This window comes from Bos indicus x Bos taurus, chromosome 7 (genome assembly GCF_003369695.1).
Source record: "Bos indicus x Bos taurus breed Angus x Brahman F1 hybrid chromosome 7, Bos_hybrid_MaternalHap_v2.0, whole genome shotgun sequence".
Lineage (NCBI taxonomy): Eukaryota > Metazoa > Chordata > Mammalia > Artiodactyla > Bovidae > Bos > Bos indicus x Bos taurus.
Window position 1 is genome coordinate 69,044,099 of NC_040082.1, and position 22,532 is coordinate 69,066,630.

At 37.2% G+C, this 22,532-nt stretch overlaps 1 protein-coding gene across 1 annotated transcript; it reads right to left on the minus strand.

Moving 5' to 3' along the window:
* Positions 1-21,339: 21,339 nt before the first annotated feature.
* LOC113896289 (olfactory receptor 2AJ1-like) lies at positions 21,340-22,285 on the minus strand. Its single transcript, XM_027548526.1, is given in 2 exon segments — positions 21,340-21,868; positions 21,870-22,285. Coding segments are annotated over 2 exon segments (945 nt in total).
* Positions 22,286-22,532: the final 247 nt, after the last annotated feature.

A 22,532-nucleotide genomic window follows, 5' to 3' on the forward strand; every position in this document is an offset into this window, starting at 1 on the left:
TCAATGCATCCATTGTTAAACTGTGGCACAATCCATCCATCCAGTGGAAACTAATCAGCAATACAAATCTCAGTGAATCTTGAGATTATCATGAGCAAAGAAAATGGCAGTCCCAAAGGTTTTACATACTCTATGATTCCATTAATATAAATTTTTGAAATTATCTATAGATACATTGGGTTGGCCAAAATTTTCCTTCAGGTTTTTCCACGTGATGGTATGGACAAACCCAAATGAATTGTGGGTCACTGAATAGATAATAGGTGTAACAGACATCGCTACATAGAAATGGAGAACATCTTAGTGGCTGCCAATAGTTAAGGAAGGAGTGAGTGTGGACGGGTGGTGTGTGTCACCAAAAAAAGGGCAAAATGAGGAATTTTGCAGTGACTCATTAATCTGGCTATATCCAGTCAATATACCAGTTATGTTATTGTACTTTGGTCTACTGGGATGTTACCAGGAGGGGAAACTGAATGAAGGATACAAGGGTTCTCTCTGGGACATCTCTGTATTATTTGTCAAACAACTTATGAAAAATACAATGATCTCAAAATTAAATTTTCCTTTATATAAAAAAGGAACATCAAGAGACTTTGCCATGTATGTGCTTATATTCTAAAACTATCTTCTGACATAAGAAACACAAGGTTGCATTTTAATGCGAAGAACTTCAGACACAGAAACGCTAAACAAGTTCTGTGATCACACAGGAAATGATGAATGCAGACTTGAGAATAGTTATCTCTGAATGTCTAAGTTGTCTCTAATGTTAAAGGAACCTCCATGAAGGAAGCACAATGGAGAGAGGATAACAGGTCCCAGTTGCCCTCGAAAGTGACCACTTCCCCAGCCCCGTGGACTTTCTATGATCCTATGGCCCATCCAAAAACCTAGCACAAGTTAGAAAGGGATGAAAGTCACAGTCATTTATTTTCACAATTTTTTTTCTCACAACATTGGGCTAGAAAGAAAGAAGTCATGAGCTTGTAGATTTGTGCTACTCTATTGTCTGTCCTTTGAATCTAAATGGGATCCAAGTTCCAGCTGTAAGTTATCCATGTGGTTCAGCATCAGAAAAAGTTGATCACTGTTGCTGAGGGCCAGGGTATGGTAGAGATGCAGGAAACAGGCATGTACTTGACTGTAGAAGGTTCATGTTCCAGGGCTCCCACCTGGGTACTTGAGGATTCTCTATGTAGATAATATGTAGGGGAGTTCACGGAAGTTCCTCAAAGCAATCAGGGATGGCACAGGCAGAAGTCTGGTTCTCAGAAGGTGGAAGCTCAGCCACTTCTGTACAAATAGGACATGAGAGGGAGAGATACACATGGGAGACATTGCCCAGCCCTCCTCCTGAATCTTTGCCTATCACTTAGATTGGCCCAGGGGATCATGACTATTCTAAACTAGGCCAGGAGCAAAGTCTTTATTTCTTTGGGGACAAAGAGAATAAATAAGAGACAGGGGCAGTAGACACTCATAGCATCAAGTCCTCTGTACTGTCTGGAACTTGAGGACCAGGACCAGTCATATCATGCTGTCCTTCTCTGGAGACAGTGCCTTGTTTAGGCCAGCTGATGACACTAAGAAAGAAATCCAAAGATGAATATATATATATAAGAAACAAACTTGAAGAGTCCTTGTTCTCCAGCCTATGTCTAAAGATTCCATGAAGGGCTTCTCCATAAGGGCATGGCACAGGTTCATGCCTTGGTCTTTGGTTGGCTTCATGAATGGTCCAGTATAAGTCATGCCTGCTTGTGAGCATCTGGAAACATTTTCTCTTGCCCTTAGTTATGCCCCTTTCCTTGAGATTCCTGGCAATTATTTTTGATGCTATGTGATTATTCTTCTTTAACTCTTCACTTTCAAGGAGTTCCCATTCTTCTAGGAAACTCCTAATTTCATGGTCACTCCAAGGTTTAACACTCTTGTCTATAAAGGAGAGAGGAATATTCCTTGTAAATATTCCTTGGCATAATTCACATGCAAACCTGAGGATTTCTCAGAGACATTCCCTCTACTCTGATAGGTTCAACCATGACTTTAGCTAGTTAGGAAGTGATGAAAGGGATTCATAGTCCTGTTTTGAGTCCTAATGTCCAAGCCATACAGTCATTGGAACAGGTCAGGAAGCATCTGCCAGTCTGACATTATTCAACTTGCATAATTTAATTTCAGAGCATACTGACAGGGTTTTGGCGGTTAATTTACTGCCTGGGAGGGCTCTGCTGATAAGAGGCTCACTTTCTACCCTGCAGTGGGACTTTCCAGTCCTCAGGGCTGGTGGCAGGAACAGAGAGTCCCAGGACTCTGGGAAGCCCTGTCATCCCTGGGGCATGGAATATTGGAAAGATGAAGGAGGTGAGATAGAAAATTTTCTCTAATTAAACATGACTGAGACTCCTTGGGTTTCTTGTAGCTTCTCTACATCCTGGGGGTGGCTAGTAATTTCAGTCTGAATTATCACCATCTTAAAAAAAATAAAACATGAATATTGACATAGTAAGTGATCTCAACAACTTTCCTGTGGTGTCTTAAATAATTAGCCCATCACAGCATGGACTGAAACTGTTAACAATCTTAAATCTTAAGAACAAATCTAGAAAATATTTTACAATAACAGAGAACATAAGTTGCAAACTATTAACCAATGAGTTATTTTAAAACATAGCAGTGTTTTGGTTTTTTTTTTTTCACCCCAGCATTGAACCAAAAAAAAAAAAAAAAAAAAGCCAGAGGAACTACAGAACTGGTGGTTTTCAGTCATGGGACAATAGGAACACAGAATAGTGCTTTAAAAGGAAAAAAAAAAACAAATGAAGAAGATCTACAAGGGCCAGATAAAGTTTCTCAGCAGGGAGATCTCCTGTCCGAAGATACATGAACACAGTGTGGGTGGGAAGTGCTTGGACTGGATCAGAATCACTGGAAAGGAGTAGGCTCGAAAATTGTTGGGGACACAAGTCAGGCAGAATATTTCTCACCAGCAACCAGAGTGAAAACAAAATCCCTAATCCAAGGATTTCCACACATATACTGCACAGAAATGGTATTGCCTCAGTAGTTGGGCCAAATTATCCAGACTCAAGTCTATTCTGGCCCCAGCTAACAAAAGACTTAAAGCAATCCTCAAAAGTCTCAACTGTTTTGAAATACCTTCTCTACACCAGAACAGAGGCCAACATTAAGTTAGCTAAAGGAACATATAATATCTAGCACCCCAAAATGCACAGTGTAGATCTTCTACTTAGAATTACCTGGCATGCAACAAAACAAATTCATTCATCAATAATAGAAAATTAATCCATAGACTCAAAATGATCAGATGAAAGAATTAGTAGAGACAGATGAACAGCAGCCACTAGAAATGGACTCCCTGTGATCAAGCATGCAGAGGAAGCAGTAGCATAAGGAGATGATAGAAGATATTAGCAGCCTATGGAACTTCTAGGGATGAGAAATACTCCACCTAAGATGAAATATCAGAATAGACACATAGTCTCATTAAAACCAAAAATTGTAAGAGAGATCCATCAAGCAGATCAGAACTACTGTGAAGGTCATGGACCCAGGGGCCACAGTGCTGGGTTCTCATTCCTAGCTCTCAAGTCACAACCGTGGATCCCTTTTCAGGGTAGCTGCCAAGCAATGTCTCAGGGCCTCGTCTGTGAGAATATGGTCATAACACCTTCCACAGTCTCACTATGAGAATTAAATAAGTGAATATTTGCAGAGAAAAGAAAGGTGGCCTGCATACTTTCTAATGGTTGTAAATATTAAAAGATGAATAACCCAGCAGCAATACACTCACAAATACACACGAATCAGGTTTCCTTCAATTTACCTCCATTTGTACTCTTTTCTCTGCAGCCACAGGGCCTGATCTAGGAAATGAAGAAAGTTGGCACTTACTCTGTCTTGATGGAATTCAGGTGAGTAGGTGGTCACTTGAAATGTGGCTTCTCTTCTCTGGTTGTAGCAGTCTCTGAAGCCCTTGGGAGGTCCAGCATCAACTTGGGTGTGTTGAGTGTGTCCACACGTTATATACCTTGGGTGTGGCTGAGTCATACCCTCCCAATATACTTCTTTTGAATTAACCAAAGATAATATAATTTAATATTTTCAGTTCAACTTCAAAAATCCCTTTAATGAAGCAGAGAATGCACTTTGATTGGATAACTGAGATTGGATTCAGGTCAGTTCAGTTCAGTGTGTTTCCACAATAGGTTTTGCTAAAGAAGAGCCAATGGTGAATAAGGACTTATTCACCCAGTTAATTAATTAACTGATTTAGGGATTTTAGTGATAGTACTTAATATTCAAATAATGTATATTTCTAAGTTTTAAAGGTATATAGTTAGATAACAATATTTTTACATATAATGAGATCTAGAATACACAGAGTATATTTGTATTTATATGCTTGTGTATTCTAATTCATATTATTCAGTGAAATTTTGCAGTGGTGAATAAGCAGTATTGGGTAAACTAGTAATTAACAGATAATTTCAAAGGCAGACACTGATTATAACAACATGTTCTTCAATTTTGTCTTGCAATAAGAATGTATTTATTCTGTTTTAAAACACAGATACATGAAAGAGAGAGCTTAATTTTAAAATTAGATACAAATTCATCTTCTACTTACAGGAAATTTAAGCATAAGGAACATAAGTATCCAAGTCTAAATATTTTAAGTAGAACAGGTACAAAGAAACATGGGATATTACAGGCCATCTAGGAGATAAAACATAAAAATCAGCATAGGCCAGGGTATAAAATATCATTGAGAGTAGCTCTGAAGTTTAGCATCTTTATCACTATCATTTACATTCACCTGACTTGTCATTCACTACAATTACATGTTTTCAAATTATTTCTTTATGCTACAACCCATTTTATATTCACAAAATCATACAAGGTTGTTTACTCAGATATCTTTCACTCAATATTTCAGTTCAGTTCAGTTCAGTTCAGTTGCTCAGTCGTGTCTGACTCTTTGCCACTCCATGGACTGCAGCAGGCCAGGCTTCCCTGTAGACAATGCCATCCAGCCATCTCATCCTCTCTCATCCTCTTCTCCCACCTTCAATTTTACCAGCATTAGGGTCTTTTCTAATGAGTTAGTTTTTTGCATCGTGTGGCAAAAATATTGGACTTCCAGTTTCATCATCAGTCCTTCAAATGAATATTCAGAACTGATTTCCTTTAGGATTGACAGGTTGGATCTCCTTGCAGTCCAAGGGACTCTGAAGCTTCTCAAACACGACAGTTCAAAAGCATCAGTTTTTCAGTGCTCAGGGTCCAAATCTCACATCCGTACATGACTACTGGAAAAACCATAACTTTGACTAGACAGACCTTTGTTGGCAAAGTAATGTCTCTGCTTTTTAATATGCTGTCTAGGTTGGTCATAGCTTTTCTTCCAAGGAGCAAGCATCTTTCAATTTCATGCCTGCAGTCACCATCTGTAGTGATTTTACAGCCCCACCCAAAATAAAGTCTCTCACTGTTTCCATTGTTTCCCCATCTTTTGCCATGAAGAGATGGGACTCAAGGGCATGATCTTAGTTTTCTGAATGTCAGATTTTAAGCCAATGTTTTCACTCTCCTCTTTCATTTTCATCGAGTCTCTTAAATTATTCTTTGCTTTCTGCCATAAACATGGTGTCATCTTCATATCTGAGCTTATTGATATTTCTCCGAGAAATCTTGATTCCAGCTTGTGCTTCATCCAGTCCGGCATTTCACATGATGTACTCTGCATATAAATTCAAGCTGGTTTTAGAAAAGGCAGAGGAACCAGAGATCAAATTGCCAACATCCGATGGATCATTGAAGCAGCAAGAGAGTTCCAGAAAAATATCTATTTCTGCTTTATTGACTATTCCAAAGCCTTTGACTGTGCAGGTCACAATAAACTGTGGAAAATTCTGAATGAGATGGGAATACCAGACCACCTGACCTGCCTCTTGAGAAACCTATATGCAGGTCAGGAAGCAACAGTTAGAACTGGAAATGGAACTACAGACTGGTTCCAAATAGGAAAAGGAGTCCGTCAAGGCTGTATATTGTCACCCTGCTTATTTAACTTCTATGCAGAGTACATCATGAGAAATTCTGGGCTGGAAGAAGCACAAGCTGGAATCAAGATTGCCGGGAGAAATATCAACAACCTCAGATATGCAGATGACACCACCCTTATGGCAGAAAGTGAAGAGGAACTAAAGAGCCTCTTGATGAAAGTGAAAAAGGAGAGTGAAAAAGTTGGCTTAAAGCTCAACATTCAGAAAACTAAGATCATAGCATCCGGTTCCATCACTTCATGGGAAATAGATGGGGCAACAGTGGAAACAATGTCAGACTTTATTTTTGGGGGGGCTCCCAAATCACTGCAGATGGTGATTGCAGCCATGAAATTAAAAGATACTTACTCCTTGGAAAGAAAGTTATGACCAACCTAGATGGCATATTCAAAAGCAGAGACATTACTTTGCCAACAAAGGTCTGTCTAGTCAAGGCTATGGTTTTTCCAGTGGTCATGTATGGATGTGAGAGTTGGATTGTAAAGAAAGCTGAGCACTGAAGAATTGATGCTTTTGAACTGTGGTATTGGAGAAGACTCTCGAGAGTCCCTTGGACTGCAAGGAGATCCAACAAGTCCATCCTAAAGGATCTCAGTCCTGGGTGTTCATTGGAAGGACTGATGCTGAGGCTGAAACTCCAATACTTTGGCCACCTCATGCAAAGACTTGACTCATTGGAAAAGACCCTGATGCTGGGAGGGATTGGGGGCAGGAGGAGAAGGGGACGACAGAGGATGAGATGGCTGGATGGCATCACCAACTCGATGGACATGAGTTTGGCTAAACTCCGGAGTTGGTGATGGACAAGGAGGCCTGGCGTGCTGCGATTCATGGGGTTGCAAAGAGTCGGACACGACTGAGTGATTGAACTGAACTGAACTGAATCAGGGTGACAATACGCAGCCTTGACATATTCCTTTTCCTATTCAGAACCAGTCTGTTGTTCCATGTCCAGTACCAGCTATTGCTTCTTGACCTGCACACATTTCTCAGGAGGCAGGTCAGGTGGTCTGGTATTCTCATCTGTTGAAGATTTTTCCACAGTTTGTTGTGATCCACACAGTCAAAGGCTTTGGTGTAGTCAATAAAGCAGAAGTGGATGTTTTTTTGGAACTGTCTTGCTTTTCCAATGATCCAACAGATGTTGGCAATTTGATTTCTGATTTCTCTGCCTTTTCTAAATCCAGCTTGAACATCTGGAAGTTCACGGTTCACATACTGTTGAAGCTTGCCTTGGAGAATTTTAAGCCTTACTTTGCCAGCATGTGAGATGAGTACAATTGTATGGTAGTTTGAACATTCTTAGGCATTGCATTTCTTTAGGATTGGAATGAAAACTGACATTTTCCAGTCCTGTGGCCACTGCTGTGTTTTCTAAATTTGCTGGCATATTGAGTGCAGCACTTTCACAGCATCATCATTTTTTTTAAATTTTATTCTATTTTTAAACTTTACATAATTGTATTAGTTTTGCCAAATATCAAAATGAATCCGCCACAGGTATACACGTGCTCCCCATCCTGAACCCTCCTCCCTCCTCCCTCCCCACACCATCCCTCTGGGTCGTCCCAGTGCACCAGCCCCAAGCATCCAGTATCGTGCATCGAACCTGGACTGGCATCTCGTTTCATACATGATATTTTACATGTTTCAATGCCATTCTCCCAAATCTTCCCACCCTCTCCCTCTCCAACAGAGTCCATAAGACTGTTCTATACATCAGTGTCTCTTTTGCTGTCTCGTACACAGGGTTATTGTCACAGCATCATCTTTTAGGATTTGAAATAGCTCAATTGCAATTTCATCACCTCCATATGCTTTGTTCATAGTGATGCTTCCTAAAGCCCACTTGACTTCTCATTCCAGGATGTCTGACTCTAGGTGAGTGATCACACTATTATGATTATCTGGTTCATAAAGATCTTTTTTGTATAGTTCTTCTGTGTATTCTTGTCACTTCTTAAAATCTTCTGCTTCTGTTAGGTCCATACCATTTCTGTCCTTTATTGTGTCCATCTTTGCATGCAATGTTCCTTTGGCATCTCTAATATTCTTGAAGTGATCTCTAGCCTTCCCACTTATTGGTTTCCTCTATTTCATTTTCTTCCTCTCTTTCTTACATTGATATGAAATAAAAGTAAATAAATAAAATATGTTAATTAAAAGTGTAAGTCTCTTCAGTCATATAGTTTGTTTAAAAGTATATAAAAAAGGATAACTATCACTAAACATATGGTTAATGACTGGATTATTTCTAGATGCTATTATTCAAATGCATATAGAATTTATGGATACAAATGATCAAAATATATATCCACCAACAGGTAACAATAGCCATTATTGTTTGTCTCCACTATTTATTTGATTTTATATTTTGATATGAAATCTAGACAAGTAATTTTTAGGATTTATTAGAAATTGTGAATTATTTTAAGGTCAAAGAATGAGTAGGAAGCAGTATTAAGATTACAACAGTACCATGTAATCATCTTTCATTCATAAAAAAAAAATTAAAATAGCAAGAAATAAGAAAAGCTGTCCTCTATAAACTTTACTGAGGATTGGATCCCTAAGTGTTCTGTTATTCTTCAAATATAACATGAACACATCCAAAGCATACTAAGTATGATTTGGCTCTATCTTCTCCAAAAACGTCATATCACTTCCCTTTCAGAAATCACATTTATGAATCAGGTCCAAAACTACTTTCTGTTGTTCATTTCATACTGTACAATTTTTTCTGAACAATATTCTAAAAGGTGTGATAACATGCTTGATGCCAAACTTCATTTAAAACCTTCTAATTCTTAGTTTAACCAACTCTTATATATATTACATCACTCATTTCCTAAACTGATTACCTTAAGTCCTGAATGATTTCAATCCAAACAGTAGTCAACACTGCCAAAGAGGTTCATACAATAGAATCAGCTTCCATGTTATTATACAGTGTGTTTGCATGAAAAGATGTGTACTCCTAGAGATTATAATTTATGTTACCTATGCTGTTTTAAAATATTCTTTTATTGGCTTCACTATTTCCCACGTGCAGAGGATATATCACAGGCTATGGATACAATGAATTCTCACTTCTTTAATGAATATTGTTTATTACTCAACTTTCTTTTTTTTCTATGCATATTTTATTTCAATTATAGCCACATAAATCTCATATTTGAAGTATTATTTGAATTAATATGAAATTTTATTGTATGCTTTATCATAGAATATCATAATTATTTTCAATCATATTTCAATATATGGTGTAGATGTGTGTAGTCTCATGCATTATTCACCATAAATCCAGAAGAGTAGTTTTTAAACAATCTCAGCATCTGTCTTTATCAATTTTACTATATTTTACTATCATTTCACAATCATTCACACTCAGAATTATATGATAACAAATGTTAGATTTAAACAGAGCTTCATGTCTTTAAAAAATGTTTATAATGATTTGGATAGCTCATATAGTTTTTTATTTTAAAATTTATGATAAATTACTTATATAGCTTGTTAAACTAACTTCAGTCAAATGAAGTTTTCTTTCTGAGTTTTCTGGCTAATGGCATGCCTGGCTGTATTCATTGCTTAGTACAACCAGAAATACTTAATTCTGAATAAACTTCTCTAAGCAGTTGCTGAAGAGTCCCTTCTCTTCAGTGGCAAATAGAAATAAAAATACAATTAGTACCTTTTATTATATCTGCACTTTTTCACACTCACTGGCTTGATTAGCTGAAAGCAGTCTAAACGTCTTCATGGGAGCAAAGTCATTTTCTGAGTAAAATTCTTTGAAAAAATTATAAGCAAATGTATTAATATTTATATCTCTACAGCTGACATTTTAAATGCCTTCAGTGAAACTCAGGGGTCACAGTGATTTGATTCTAGGCCTTCTTTACCTGAAATTCAATTTAATTCTTTCTTACTTTTTTTTACATCCACTTAGGCACTTAGGAATATCCACTGAGACTTAGATAATATCAGTTAAATTACTAATAGCTCAGGATGGCCACAAGCCAAGGTTGCGTAGGAGTTCACATAACCTCTATAGAAATTTTCCCTGAGGTGTTTAGTATTAGTCATTGGAGAAAGACACCAATTATTTATTCAGATACCTCCCATATTATTATGTCTCTAAATTTTTAGATCATATATTTTATATATTGTTATTCAGTAAATGCACAGTAATGATACGACGTTGGGAAAGATTGACGGCAGGAGGAGAAGGGGACGACAGAGGATGAGATGGTTAGATGTCATCACCGACTCAATGGACATGAGTTTGGGTAAACTCCAGGAGTTGGTGATGGAAAGGGAGGCCTGGCGTGCTGCGGTTCATGGGGTTGCAAAGAGTTGGACAGGACTGAGCAACTGAACTCAATTGAACTGAACGGATATGTCTGCATATATTAATTTATTTCCTATTATGATTATATTGGCCCAAAATTTAATAAATAAAATGAGATGTGTTTAATTTAATAAGAACATTCTGGTAAAAATTCTTAAAATATCACACTTGTGAGAGTTGGCTTATCCGGAGATGAGTACCTATGATTGTCACTCCCAGGAAAAGCCCCACACCTTAGAAGAAATTTCTTATGAGGACATTTTGGGATTATCCCCATGGAAGCAGTTTCTTGAGAGTTTGTAAAAGCAACCACCTTTGAATAGCATTCAATTTTAAGTTAAATAAAAATGAAGCATACATTAAAAAAAAACTATTTTCAGTTCAGTTCAGTTCAGTTGCTCAGTCATGTCCGACTCCTTGTGACCCCGTGAACCGCAGCACGCCAGGCCTCCCTGTCCATCACCAAATCCCAGAATCACACAAACCCAGGTCCAATGAGTCAGTGAGGCCATCCAACCATCTCATCCTCTGTCGTCCCCTTCCCCTCCTGTCCTCAATCTTTCCTAGCATCAGGGTCTTTGCAAATGAGTCAACTCTTTGCATGAGCTGGCCAAAGTACTGGAGTTTCAGCTTCAACATCAGTCCTATCAATGAACACCCAGGACTGAGCTCCTTTTGATGGACTGGTGGATCTCCTTGCAGTCCAAGGGACTCTCAAGAGTCTTCTCCAACATCACAGTTCAAAAGCATCAGTTCTTCAGCACTCAGCTTTCTTTACAGTCCAACTCTCACATCCACACATGACCACTGGAAAAACCATAGCCTTGACTAGATGGACCTTTGTTGGCAAAGTAATGTCTCTGCTTTTGAATATACTATCTAGGTTGATCATAACTTTCCTTCTAAGGAGTAAGCGTCTTTTAATTTCATGGCTGCAATCACCATCTGCAATGATTTTGGAGCCCCCAAAAACAAAATCAGCCAGTTTCTGCTGATTCCCCATCTATTTGCCATGAAGTGATGGGACCAGATGCTATGATCTTAGTTTTCTGAATGTTGAGCTTTAAGCCAACTTTTTCAGTCTCCTCTTTCACTTTCATCAAGAGGCTCTTTAGTTCTTCACTTTCTGTCATAAGGGTGGTGTCATCTGCATTATTTTAGGTTTACATAATTTATTTGTAATTGCCATTCTTTTGGTAAAACCCACTCAATGATAAAAAATGTCATAATAATTATAATTGTATTGTAGTTAAATTACTAAATTTTTCATGTAATAAAATATATAATAAAAATAATGTTATTTACTTTGTTGCAATGATAACAAGGAAATATTCAACAACAAATTTTATTGCAGATTATAATTTGTGTTCTTATGTTGCCAATAGTTTTCAGTAAATTAATTAATTGCAACTTTTACTTGACAAGGAGTAATATTGACTCAGCATAGATTTTAATAATGTTTGATTTGTGAATTAGAATGTGTCTGGGGGAAGTTTTCCTTGTTTTTAACTTATTTTGAGTTCTTTGAGCTTCATGGATCTGGATTTTCACTTCCCTCTCCAGATTTACAGTTTCTTTGCTGTTTTCATTTATTACATTAAATAAATTTTCTATTTCCTTTCTTTTTCTTTCCTCCTTTTGGGATTCCCATAACACATATATTAGTGACATACAATCCCACAAATGTTATAAGTTTTTTTCCACTCTTTTTTACAGTTTTTGTTGTTGTTATTGTTCCTTTTTGTAATCTCAAATAACCCCTCTTTAATCCCATAGATACTTTATTTTGTTTGATCTAGCCTGCTATTCAGTCTCTATCTTTTTTTTTTCAGTTCAATTACTGTGTTCTTCAGTTCTAGGGTTAGAATTTCCATTTGGTTCTCTTTTACAATTTCAAATTTTGTTGAACTTGTCTTGTTGTTCCAATATTGATTTTCTGATTCTGCATAGTTGTCTATATTCTCTGTTATCTCACTAAGCTTTTTTAAGATAAATATTATGAATTAGTAATCAAGCATTTTTCCACTGTTTACCCATCTATTTCCCATGAAGTGATGGGACCAGATGCCATGATCTTTGTTTTCTGAATGTTGAGCCTTAAGCCAACATTTTCACTCTCCTCTTTCACTTTCATCAGGAGGCTCTTAAGTTCTTCTTCACTTTCTGCCATAAGGGTGGTGTCATCTGCATATCTGAGGTTATTGGTATTTCTCCTGGCAATCTTGCCTCCAGCTTGTGCTTCTTCTAGCCCAGCGTTTCTCATGATGTACTCTGCATATAAGTTAAATAAGCAGGGTGACAATATACAGCCTTGATGTACTCCTTTCCCAATTTGGAACCAGTCTGTTGTTCCATGTCCAGTTCTAACTGTTGCTTCATGACCTGCATACAGATTTCTCAAGAGGCAGGTCAGGTGGTCTGGTATTCACATCTCTTCAAGAATTTTCAAGAGTTTGCTGTGGTCCATTCAGTCAAAGGCTTTGGCATAGTCAATAAAACAGAAGTAGATGTTTTATGGAACTTTCTTGCTTTTTGATGATCCAATGGATATTGGCAATTTGATCTCTGGTTCCTCTGCCTTTTCTAAAACCAGCTCAAACATATGGAAGTTCATAGTCCATGTATTGTTGAAGCCTGGCTTGGAGAATTTTGATCATTACTTTACCAGCATGTGACATGAGTACAATTGGGCAGTAGTTTGAGCATTCTTTGGCATTGCCTTTCTTTGGGATTGGAATGAAAACTTACTTTTTCCAGTCCTGTGGCCCCTGCTGAGTTTTCCAAACTTGCTGGCATATTGAGTGTAGCACCTTCACAGCATCATCATTCAGGATTTGAAACAGCTCAACTGGAATTCCATCACCTCCACTAGCTTTGTTTGTAGTGATGCTTCCTAAAGCCCACTTGACTTCACATTCCAGGATGTCTGGCTCTACGTTAGTAATCACACCATCGTGGTTATCTGGGTCATGAAGATCTTTTTTGTATATTTCTTCTGTGTATTCTTGACACCTGTTCTTTATATCTTCTGCTTGTTTCAGTTCCATACCATTTCTGTCCTTGATTGTGTCCATCTTTGCATGAAATTTTCCCTTGGTATCTCTAATTTTCTTGAAGAGATCTCTAGTGGTCCCATTCTATTGTTTTCCTCTATTTCTTTGCATTGATCACTGAGGAAAGCTTTCTTATCTCTCCTTGCTATTCTTTGGAATTCTGCATTCAAATGGGTATATCTTTCCTTTTTTCCTTTGTCTTCTGGTTCTCTTCTTTTCACAGATATTTGTAAGGCCTCCTCAGACAACCATTTTGCCTTTTTGCATTTCTTTTCTTTAGAGATGGTCTTGATCCCTGCCTTCTGTGCAATATCACAAACCTCCTTCAATAGTTCTTCAGGAACTCTGTTTATCAGATCTAATCCCTTGAATCTATTTCTCACTTCCACTGTATAATTGTAAGGTCATACCTGAATGGTCTAGTGGTTTTCCCTACTTTTTTCATTTTAAGTCTCAGTTTGGCAATAAGCAGTTCATAGTCTGTGCCACAGTCAGTTCCCAGTCTTGCTTTTGTTGACAGTTTAGAGCTTCTCCATCCTTGGCTGCAAAGAATATAATCAATCTGATTTTGTTGTTAACCATCTGGTGATGTTCATGTGTAGAGTCTTCTCTTGTGTTTTTGAAGAGGGTTTTTGCTATGACCAGTGCGTTCTCTTTGGATAACTCTACTAGCCTTTGCCCTACTTCATTCTATACTCCAAGGCCAAATTTGCCTGTTACCCCAGGTGTTTCTTGACTTCCTACTTTTGCATTCCAGTTCCCTATAGTGAAAAGGACATCTTTTGGTTGTTAGTTCTAGAAGGTCTTATAGGTCTTCATAGAATCATTCAGCTTCAGCTTCTTCAGCATTACTGGTCGGGACATAGACTTGGATTCCTGTGGTATTGAATCATTTGCCTTGGAAATAAATAGAGGCTCTTCTGTCATTTTTGAGATTGTATCTGAGTGCTGAATTTCTGACTCTTTTTTTTTTTTTTTTGCTATGAAGGCTACTCCATTTCTTCTAAGGGATTCTTGGCCACAGTAGTAGATATAATGGTAATTTGAGTTAAATTCACTTTTCCAGTCCATTTTAGTTCACTGATTCCTAAAGTGTCAATGTTCACTCTTGCCATCTCTTGTTTGACCACTTCCAATTTGCCTTGATTCATGGAACTAACATTCAAAGTTCCTATGCAATATTGCTCTTTACAGTATCAGACTTTACTTCCATCACCAATCACATCCACACGGGATGTTGTTTTTGCTTTGGCTCGGTCTCTTCATTCTTTCATTCCACTGATCACCGGTAGCATATTGGGCACCTACTGACCTGGGAATTCATCTTTCACTGTCATATCTTTTTGCTTTTTCACACTGTTCATGAGGTTCTCAAGGCAAGAGTAATGAAATGTGAAGTGAAGAAATATCTTACCATGTGCTTAACACATATTTCTATACATCTTAGAAAAATATATATTCAAATTTTTAACGCATGTTTGACTTTGGCTTTGTTGCCTTTGCTATCTTTGTTGTTGAACTTTAGGAGTTATTTATACATTCTGGATATTTATTCTTCATAATATATATATATTTAATATAAATATACATAAATATAAATATATAAAGCAGAGAAGGCAATGGCAACCCACTCCAGTACTTTTGACTGGAAAACTTCATGGATGGAGAAGCCTGGTAGGTTATAGTCCATGCGGTCGCTAAGAGTCAGATACGACTGAGCGACTTCACTTTCACTTTACACTTTCATGCATTGGAGAAGGAAATGGCAACCCCCTCCAGTGTTCTTGCCTGGAGAATCCCAGGGACGGAGAAGCCTGATGGGCTGCCGTCTATGGGGTCGCACAGAGTCAGACACAACTGAAGTGACTTAGCAGCAGCATATATTTAAAATTATATTATCTTGTCTCTTTAGTCTACTGAGAATGTTTTTTGATGCATAAAGTTTTTTTTAATTTGATTTACTTAATTAAAAAATGCTTTTTCTTTTGTTGTATGTGTTTTTGTTGTCACATCCACAAAAAAATTTGCTAGCTCAATGTAATAAAATTTTTCCTCTGTGTTTCTTCCAAGTGTTTCATAGGCTTCAGTTCAGTCGCTCAGTCATGTCTGACTCTTTGTGACCCCATGGACTGCAGCACTCCAGGCCTCCCTGTACATCACCAACTCTCGGAGTTTACTCAAACTCATATCCATTGATTCAATGATGCCATCCAACCATCTCATCCCCTGTCATCCCCTTCTCCTCCTGCCTTCCATCTTTCCCAGTGTCAGTGTCTTTCCAAATGAGTCAGTTCTTCGCATCAGGTGGCCAAAATATTGGAGTTTCAGCTTCAACATCAGTCCTTCCAATGAATATTCAGGACTGATTTCCTTTAGGATGGACTGGTTGAATCTCCCTGCAATCCAAGGGACTCTCAAGAGTCTTCTCCAACACCATAGTTCAAAAGCATCAATTCTTCAGTGCTCAGCTTTCTTTATAGTCCAAATCTCACAGCCATAAATGACCACTGGAAAAACCATAGCCTTGACTAGATGGACCTTTGCTGACAAAGTAATGTCTCTGATTTTTAATATGCTGTCTAGGTTGGTCATAACTTTCCTTCCAAGGAGTAAGTGTCTTTTAATTTCATGGCTGCAATCACCATCTGCAGTGATTTTGGAGCCCAAAAAATAAAAATAGGCCACTGTTTCCACTGTTTCTCCATTTATTTGCCATGAAGTGATGGGACCAGATGCCATGATCCTAGTCTTCTGAATGTTTAGGTTTTTTTTTTTTTGCCTGATATTTTTAATTTATTTTTTAATATAAATTTATTCATTTTATTTGGAGGCTAATAATACTTCACAATATTGTATTGGTTTTGCCATACATCCACATGAATCTGCCACGGGTGTACATGTGTTCCCAATCCTGAACCTCCCTCCCACCTCCCTCCCCATACCATCCTTCTGGGTCATCCCAGGACACCAGCCCCGAGCATCCTGTATCATGCATCGTACCTGGACTAGCAATTCATTTCATATATGATATTATACATGATTCAGTGCCATTCCCCCAAATCATCCCACCCTCACCTTCTCCCACAGAGTCCAAGTACTGTTTCTATACATCTGTGTCTCTTTTGCTGTCTCACATACAGGGTTATCATTACTATCTTTCTAAATTCCATATATATGTATTAGTATACTGTATTGGTGTTTTTCTTCCTGGCTTTCTTTAAGCCACTTCTTCACTCTCCTCTTTCACTTTCATCAAGAGGCTCTTTAGTTCTTCTTCAATTTCTGCCATAAGGGTGGTGTCACCTGCATATCTGAGGTTATTGATATTTCTCCCAGCAATCTTGATTCCAACTAGTGCTTCATTCATCCCAGCATGATGCACTCTGCATGTAAGTTAAATAAGCACAGTGACAATATACAGCCATGACGTACTCCTTTTCCTATTTGGAACCATTCTGTTGTTCCTTGTCCAGTTCTAACTGTTGCATCATGATCTGCATACAGATTTCTCAAAAGGCATATCAGGTGGTCTGGTATTCCCATCTTTTTCAGAATTTTCCACAGTTTATTGTGACTCACACAATCAAAGGCGTTGGCATGGTCAATAAAGCAAAAATAGATGTCTTTCTGCAACTCCCTTGCTTTTTCAATGGTCCAACAGATGTTGACAATTTGATCTCTGGTTCCTCTGCCTTTTCTAAATCCAGCTTGAACATCTGGAATTTCACAGGTCATGTATTGTTGAAGCCTATCTTGGAGAATTTTGAGCATTACTTTACTAGTGTGTGAGGTGAGTGTAACTGTACGATAATTTGAGCATTCTTTGTCATTGCCTTTCTTTGGTATTGGAATGAAAACTGACCTTTTCCAGTCCTGTGGCCACTGCTGAGTTTTCTAAATTTTCTGACATATTGATTGTAGCACTTTCAAACCATCATCTTTTAGGATTTGAAATAGCTCAACTGGAATTCCATCAGGTCCCCTAGCTTTGTTTGTAGTGATGCTTCCTGAGGCCCACTCAACTTCACATTCCAGGATGTCTGGCTCTCTAGGTGAGTGATCATAGCATTGTGATTTTCTGGGTCATGAAGATCATTTTTGTACATTTCTTCTGTGTATCCTTGCCACCTCTTTAATATCTTCTGCTTATGTTAGGTCCATACCATTTCTGTCCTTGATTGAGCCCATCTTTGCATGAAATGTTCCCTTGCTATTTCTAATTTTCTTGAAGAGATCTCTAGTGTTTCCCATTTTGTTGTTTTCCTCTATTCCTTTGCACTGATCCCTGAGGAAGGCTTTCTTATCTCTCCTTGCTATTCTTTGGAATTCTGCATTCAAATGAGTATATCTTTCATTTTCTCTTTTGCTCTTTGTTTCTCTCCTTTCACAGCTATTTGTAAGGCCTCCTCAGACAGCCATTTTGCTTTTTTGAATTTTTTTTTTTTTTTTAACTTGGGGATGGTCTTGCTCCCTGTCTCCTGTACAATGTCATGAACCTACGTCCATAATTCTTCAGGTGCTCTTTCTATCAGATCTAGTCCCTTAAAACTATTTCTCACTTCTACTGTATAATTGTTAGGGATTTGAATTAGGTCATAATTGAATGGTCTAGGCTTAGTGCTTATTTTATGCTTTTAGTCAATTTTGAGTTAATTTTTGAATGTTGTTTTGGGTATGGTTCCACATTACTCTTTTGGCATACTCTTCTATGCCAAGATTCAGTCTTCTTATCATGATTCATTGAAAATAATGTTCTTTTCTTACTAAAGAGTCTTGATAGCCTTGCTGAAATTCATATTATCCTCCATGGGAGGAGTCATTCCTTTATGCCTTCTCTGTTCTGTTTAATCCATTTATTTATCTCTTTGCATGTAAGCTACTTTAACTATTTATAATTTTTTTGAAATAAGAAAGAACAATAAATGCTGGAGAGGGTGTGGAGAAAAGGGAACCCTCTTACACTGTTGGTGGGAATGCAAACTAGTACAGCCACTATGGAGAACAGTGTGGAGATTCCTTAAAAAACTGGAAACAGAATTGCCTTATGACCCAGCAATCCCACTGCTGGGCATACACACTGAGGAAACCAGAATCGAAAGAGACACATGTACCCCATTGTTCATCACAGCACTGTTTATAATAGCCAGGGCATGGAAGCAACCTAGATGTCCATCAGCAGATGAATGGATAAGAAAGCTATGGTACATATACACAATGGAGTATTACTAAGTCATTAAAAAGAATACATTTGAATCAGTTCTAATGAGGTGGATGAAACTGGAGCCTATTATACAGAGTGAAGTAAGCCAGAAAGAAAAACACCAATACAGTATACTAACACATATATATGGAATTTAGAAAGATGGTAACATAACCCTGTATGCGAGACAGCAAAAGAGACACAGGTGTATAGAACAGTCTTTTGGACTCTGTGGGAGAGGGAGAGGGTGGGATGATTTGGGAGAATGGCATTGAAACATGTATAATATCATATAAGAAATGAATCACCAGTCCAGGTTCGATGCAGGATACAGGATGCTTGGGGCTGGTGCACTGGGATGACTCAGAGGGATGGTATGGGGAGGGAGGTGGGAGGGGGGTTCAGGATTGGGAACACATGTACACCCATGGTGGATTCATGTGAATGTATGGCAAAACCAATACAATATTTTAAAGTAATTAGCTCTAATTAAAATAAATAAATTTAAAATAATAAAAAAAAGAATGAATTTTCCAACTTTTAAAAAATTGTTTTGCTATTTGGAGATTAAATTCCATTGAGAGTCAACATTAATTTTAGAATATTCTTTTCTATTTTGCAGAAAAAGTCATGGGGATTTTTATAAGGAATTCATTGACTCTGTAGATACTTCTAGATATTCTTATTACTGTAAGAATATTATTACCCTAATCTATGAATGTGGAGTATAAAATACTTATTTTTACTCTCTTTAATTTATTTCAGCAATGTTTGATAGATTTCACTGTATAAGTGTCCATATTCATGGTTGGGATTTTCCAAAGTATTTTTTATGTTATGATAAATGGAACTGTTTTCTAAATTTTCTTTTAAAGTGTTTATTGCTAAGGTAAAGAACACAACTAACTTTCATTGTTTATTTTGTATCTTACAGCTTTGCTGACCCTATTCCTTTAGCTCTAATTGTGTGTGTGTGTGTGTGTGTGTGTGTGTGGTGTGTGTGTGTGATCTTTAGGAATGGTTTTATTTATTTTATTTCAACATGAATACCTTTCGATTCTTTAGCCTAATTGGTCTAGCCAGAACCCTCAACACTGTGTTGAACAGAATTGGTGGAAGTGGGCATCTTTGACTTCTTTCTGTACTTAGGGGAAAAGGAAAGTTAGTCGCATAGTCGTGTCTGACTCTTTGTGAACCCATGGACTGTAGCCTGCCAGATCTTCTGTCCATGGAATTCTCCAGGCAAGAGTACTGGAGTGGGTTGACATTCCCTTCTCCTGGGGATCTTCCCAACCCAGGAATTGAACCCGGGTCTCCTGCATTGCAGGCAGATTCTTTAGCAACTGAGCTATTAGGGAAGCCTGTACTTACGGGAAAAGCTTTCAATTTTTCAAAATTAAGTACAAGATTAACTCTGCATCTTTCATGTCATTTTTTTATATGCCTACGATTTTCTTTTTCTAGTCCTGGTGTGCTGAATTATTTCATCATTGAAGGATGTTAAATCTTGTCAAACCCTTTTTTTCTGCATGAATTTTCATTATCGTGTGGCTTTTTCTCCCTCTCGTTCAAGTAAGATGATGCATTATGCATGTTTATCTTCATATGGTGAACATTTCTGGTATTTTATGATTAAATCCAACCAGGTGATTGTGTGTAATCCTTTTGACATACTGATGATTATTTTTGCTGTTATTTAGTTAAGAATGCCATCTAAAGGCTTTTATTCATATCAGTGTCCTTTCTTATAGAATCTTTTTCTGAATTTGGTATCAGTGTAATTCTGACCTCATAGAATGAGATAGGGAGTGACACCTCTTCCTCTGGTTTTTGGGAAGGTATGAAAAATGACTGATATTAATTCTACTATATATAATTGCTAAAATTAACCAGTGACATTATCTGGTTTACAGATTTTCTTCATTGGGAAATCTTAATTATTAATTTAAGGTCCTTACTTATTATAGGTCTAGTCAAATTTTCTACCCACTATTTGGTCTTCGTAGAATGTGTGTTTTGGAAAATTGTACAATATTTTTTTGTGATGAGATCTTTTAAAAGGCTACTCTCTTAGTACTTTTCAATTATACAATATGATTTTTTTTGTAATCACCATGCTGTTCATTAAATCCCCAGAACTTATCTCTTAATGTCAAGTTTCCATATTTTACACACCTTCACCCTTTTCACTTATGAACTTTTATAAATTTCTTATAACTTATTATAAGGTTTGAAATATTTTATAATTTTATATAAACACATAAATAATATGGGTTTCTCTCACAAACATTATATATGTGTATATATATATATCCATAAATAATATGATTGTATTATAAAAAGTAATTTTTACAAATTTGTATGATTTTAATGGGAAAATAAAATTAGCCTTTAGTCATCATTACTTTCTATAATTGGTGCTTTGGTGGTTATAATTGGCAACATAGAGAGACAGATACGGTTTTAGATATATGTATTTATAAAACAAATATCTGTGACAACTTTACTATTATCAATGTTTCAGAAATATCCATCTTTGCACACTTGAAGAGATAACAGCTTTCTAGAGATTTGAATAACAGATGTCTTCTAAATATTTATTATGGAAATAGACAACCATATATACTTCAAACATTTTCCCTATGACATTTTATGGAGAAAATTACTTCTGAGCATATTTTTCATTGCCTCTAAAACATCTTTATTTCTAATGCTGTAGATAATTGGGTTAAAAGTAGGTGTGAGGATGGTATAGAAAATTGCCAGAGATTTATCCTGGCCTGGAGTGTGGTACTTTTTAGGTCTCATGTATGTGAAAATAAAAGGCCCATAGTACATTATGACCACAATCATGTGGAAGAAGCAGGTAGAAAAAGACTTTTTCCTTGCCTCTTTTGATTTCATTAGGAGGACAGTAAGGAGAATTTGGACATAAGATGCAAAGATTAGAAAGAAAGGGACAAGCAGAAAAATGATGCCACTTACATAAACTCCTTGTTCATAGAGTGTTGTGTCCACACAGGACAACACCAACATGGCAGGGACTTCACAGAAAAAGTGATCAATGGCCCTTGAGCCACAAAAGGGAAAGTGAAGTGTGTAAGCTGTGTGAACTATGGAGTTGATTATCCCAATAAACCAGGCCCCTCCAGCCATGAGAACGCTGACAGTCATTCATAAGAATGGGGTAACGCAGTGGGTGACAGATGGCTACATAGCGATCGTAGGACATTGCTGCCAGGAGAAGGCACTCACCACCCAAGAGGGCGATGGATAGAAATATCTGGAAGCCACAGGCTACAAATGAAATAGTTTTGCTGCCTGACAGAAAGTCAGTGATCATTTTGGGAACAATGTTACTAGTATGTAAGATATCCATAAAAGAGAGATGGCTGAGCAAGAAATACATTGGAGTATGGAGTCTTGATTCCCTGTGGATAAGGATAATCATCATTGTATTTTCTGTTATAGTTATAATAAAAACGATGAATATAATGGAGAGGAAAATCAGACTTGTTTGGGAAGAAGAGAAGAGTCCCAAAAGAATGAAGTCACTGCTGGAAGTGTGATTCTCACATCCCATCATGAAATCCTTGCTTTACCTAAAATAAATAATAAACAAACAAATATAAACAAATAAGAGGTAGAGTGAAAAGAAAGAAAAATTAGCATAAATCTCAACCTCCTTTACATTTAACTGTATAAGATAAGCTTATTCTTTTTTGCTATATTTTCCAAGTAAAGCCAATGGACTCTCAGATAGTTTTTTAAATGGACATATTTTACACGATGGGTATTTTTTGCTGAACAAGTTAATTAATTTATTCATTATG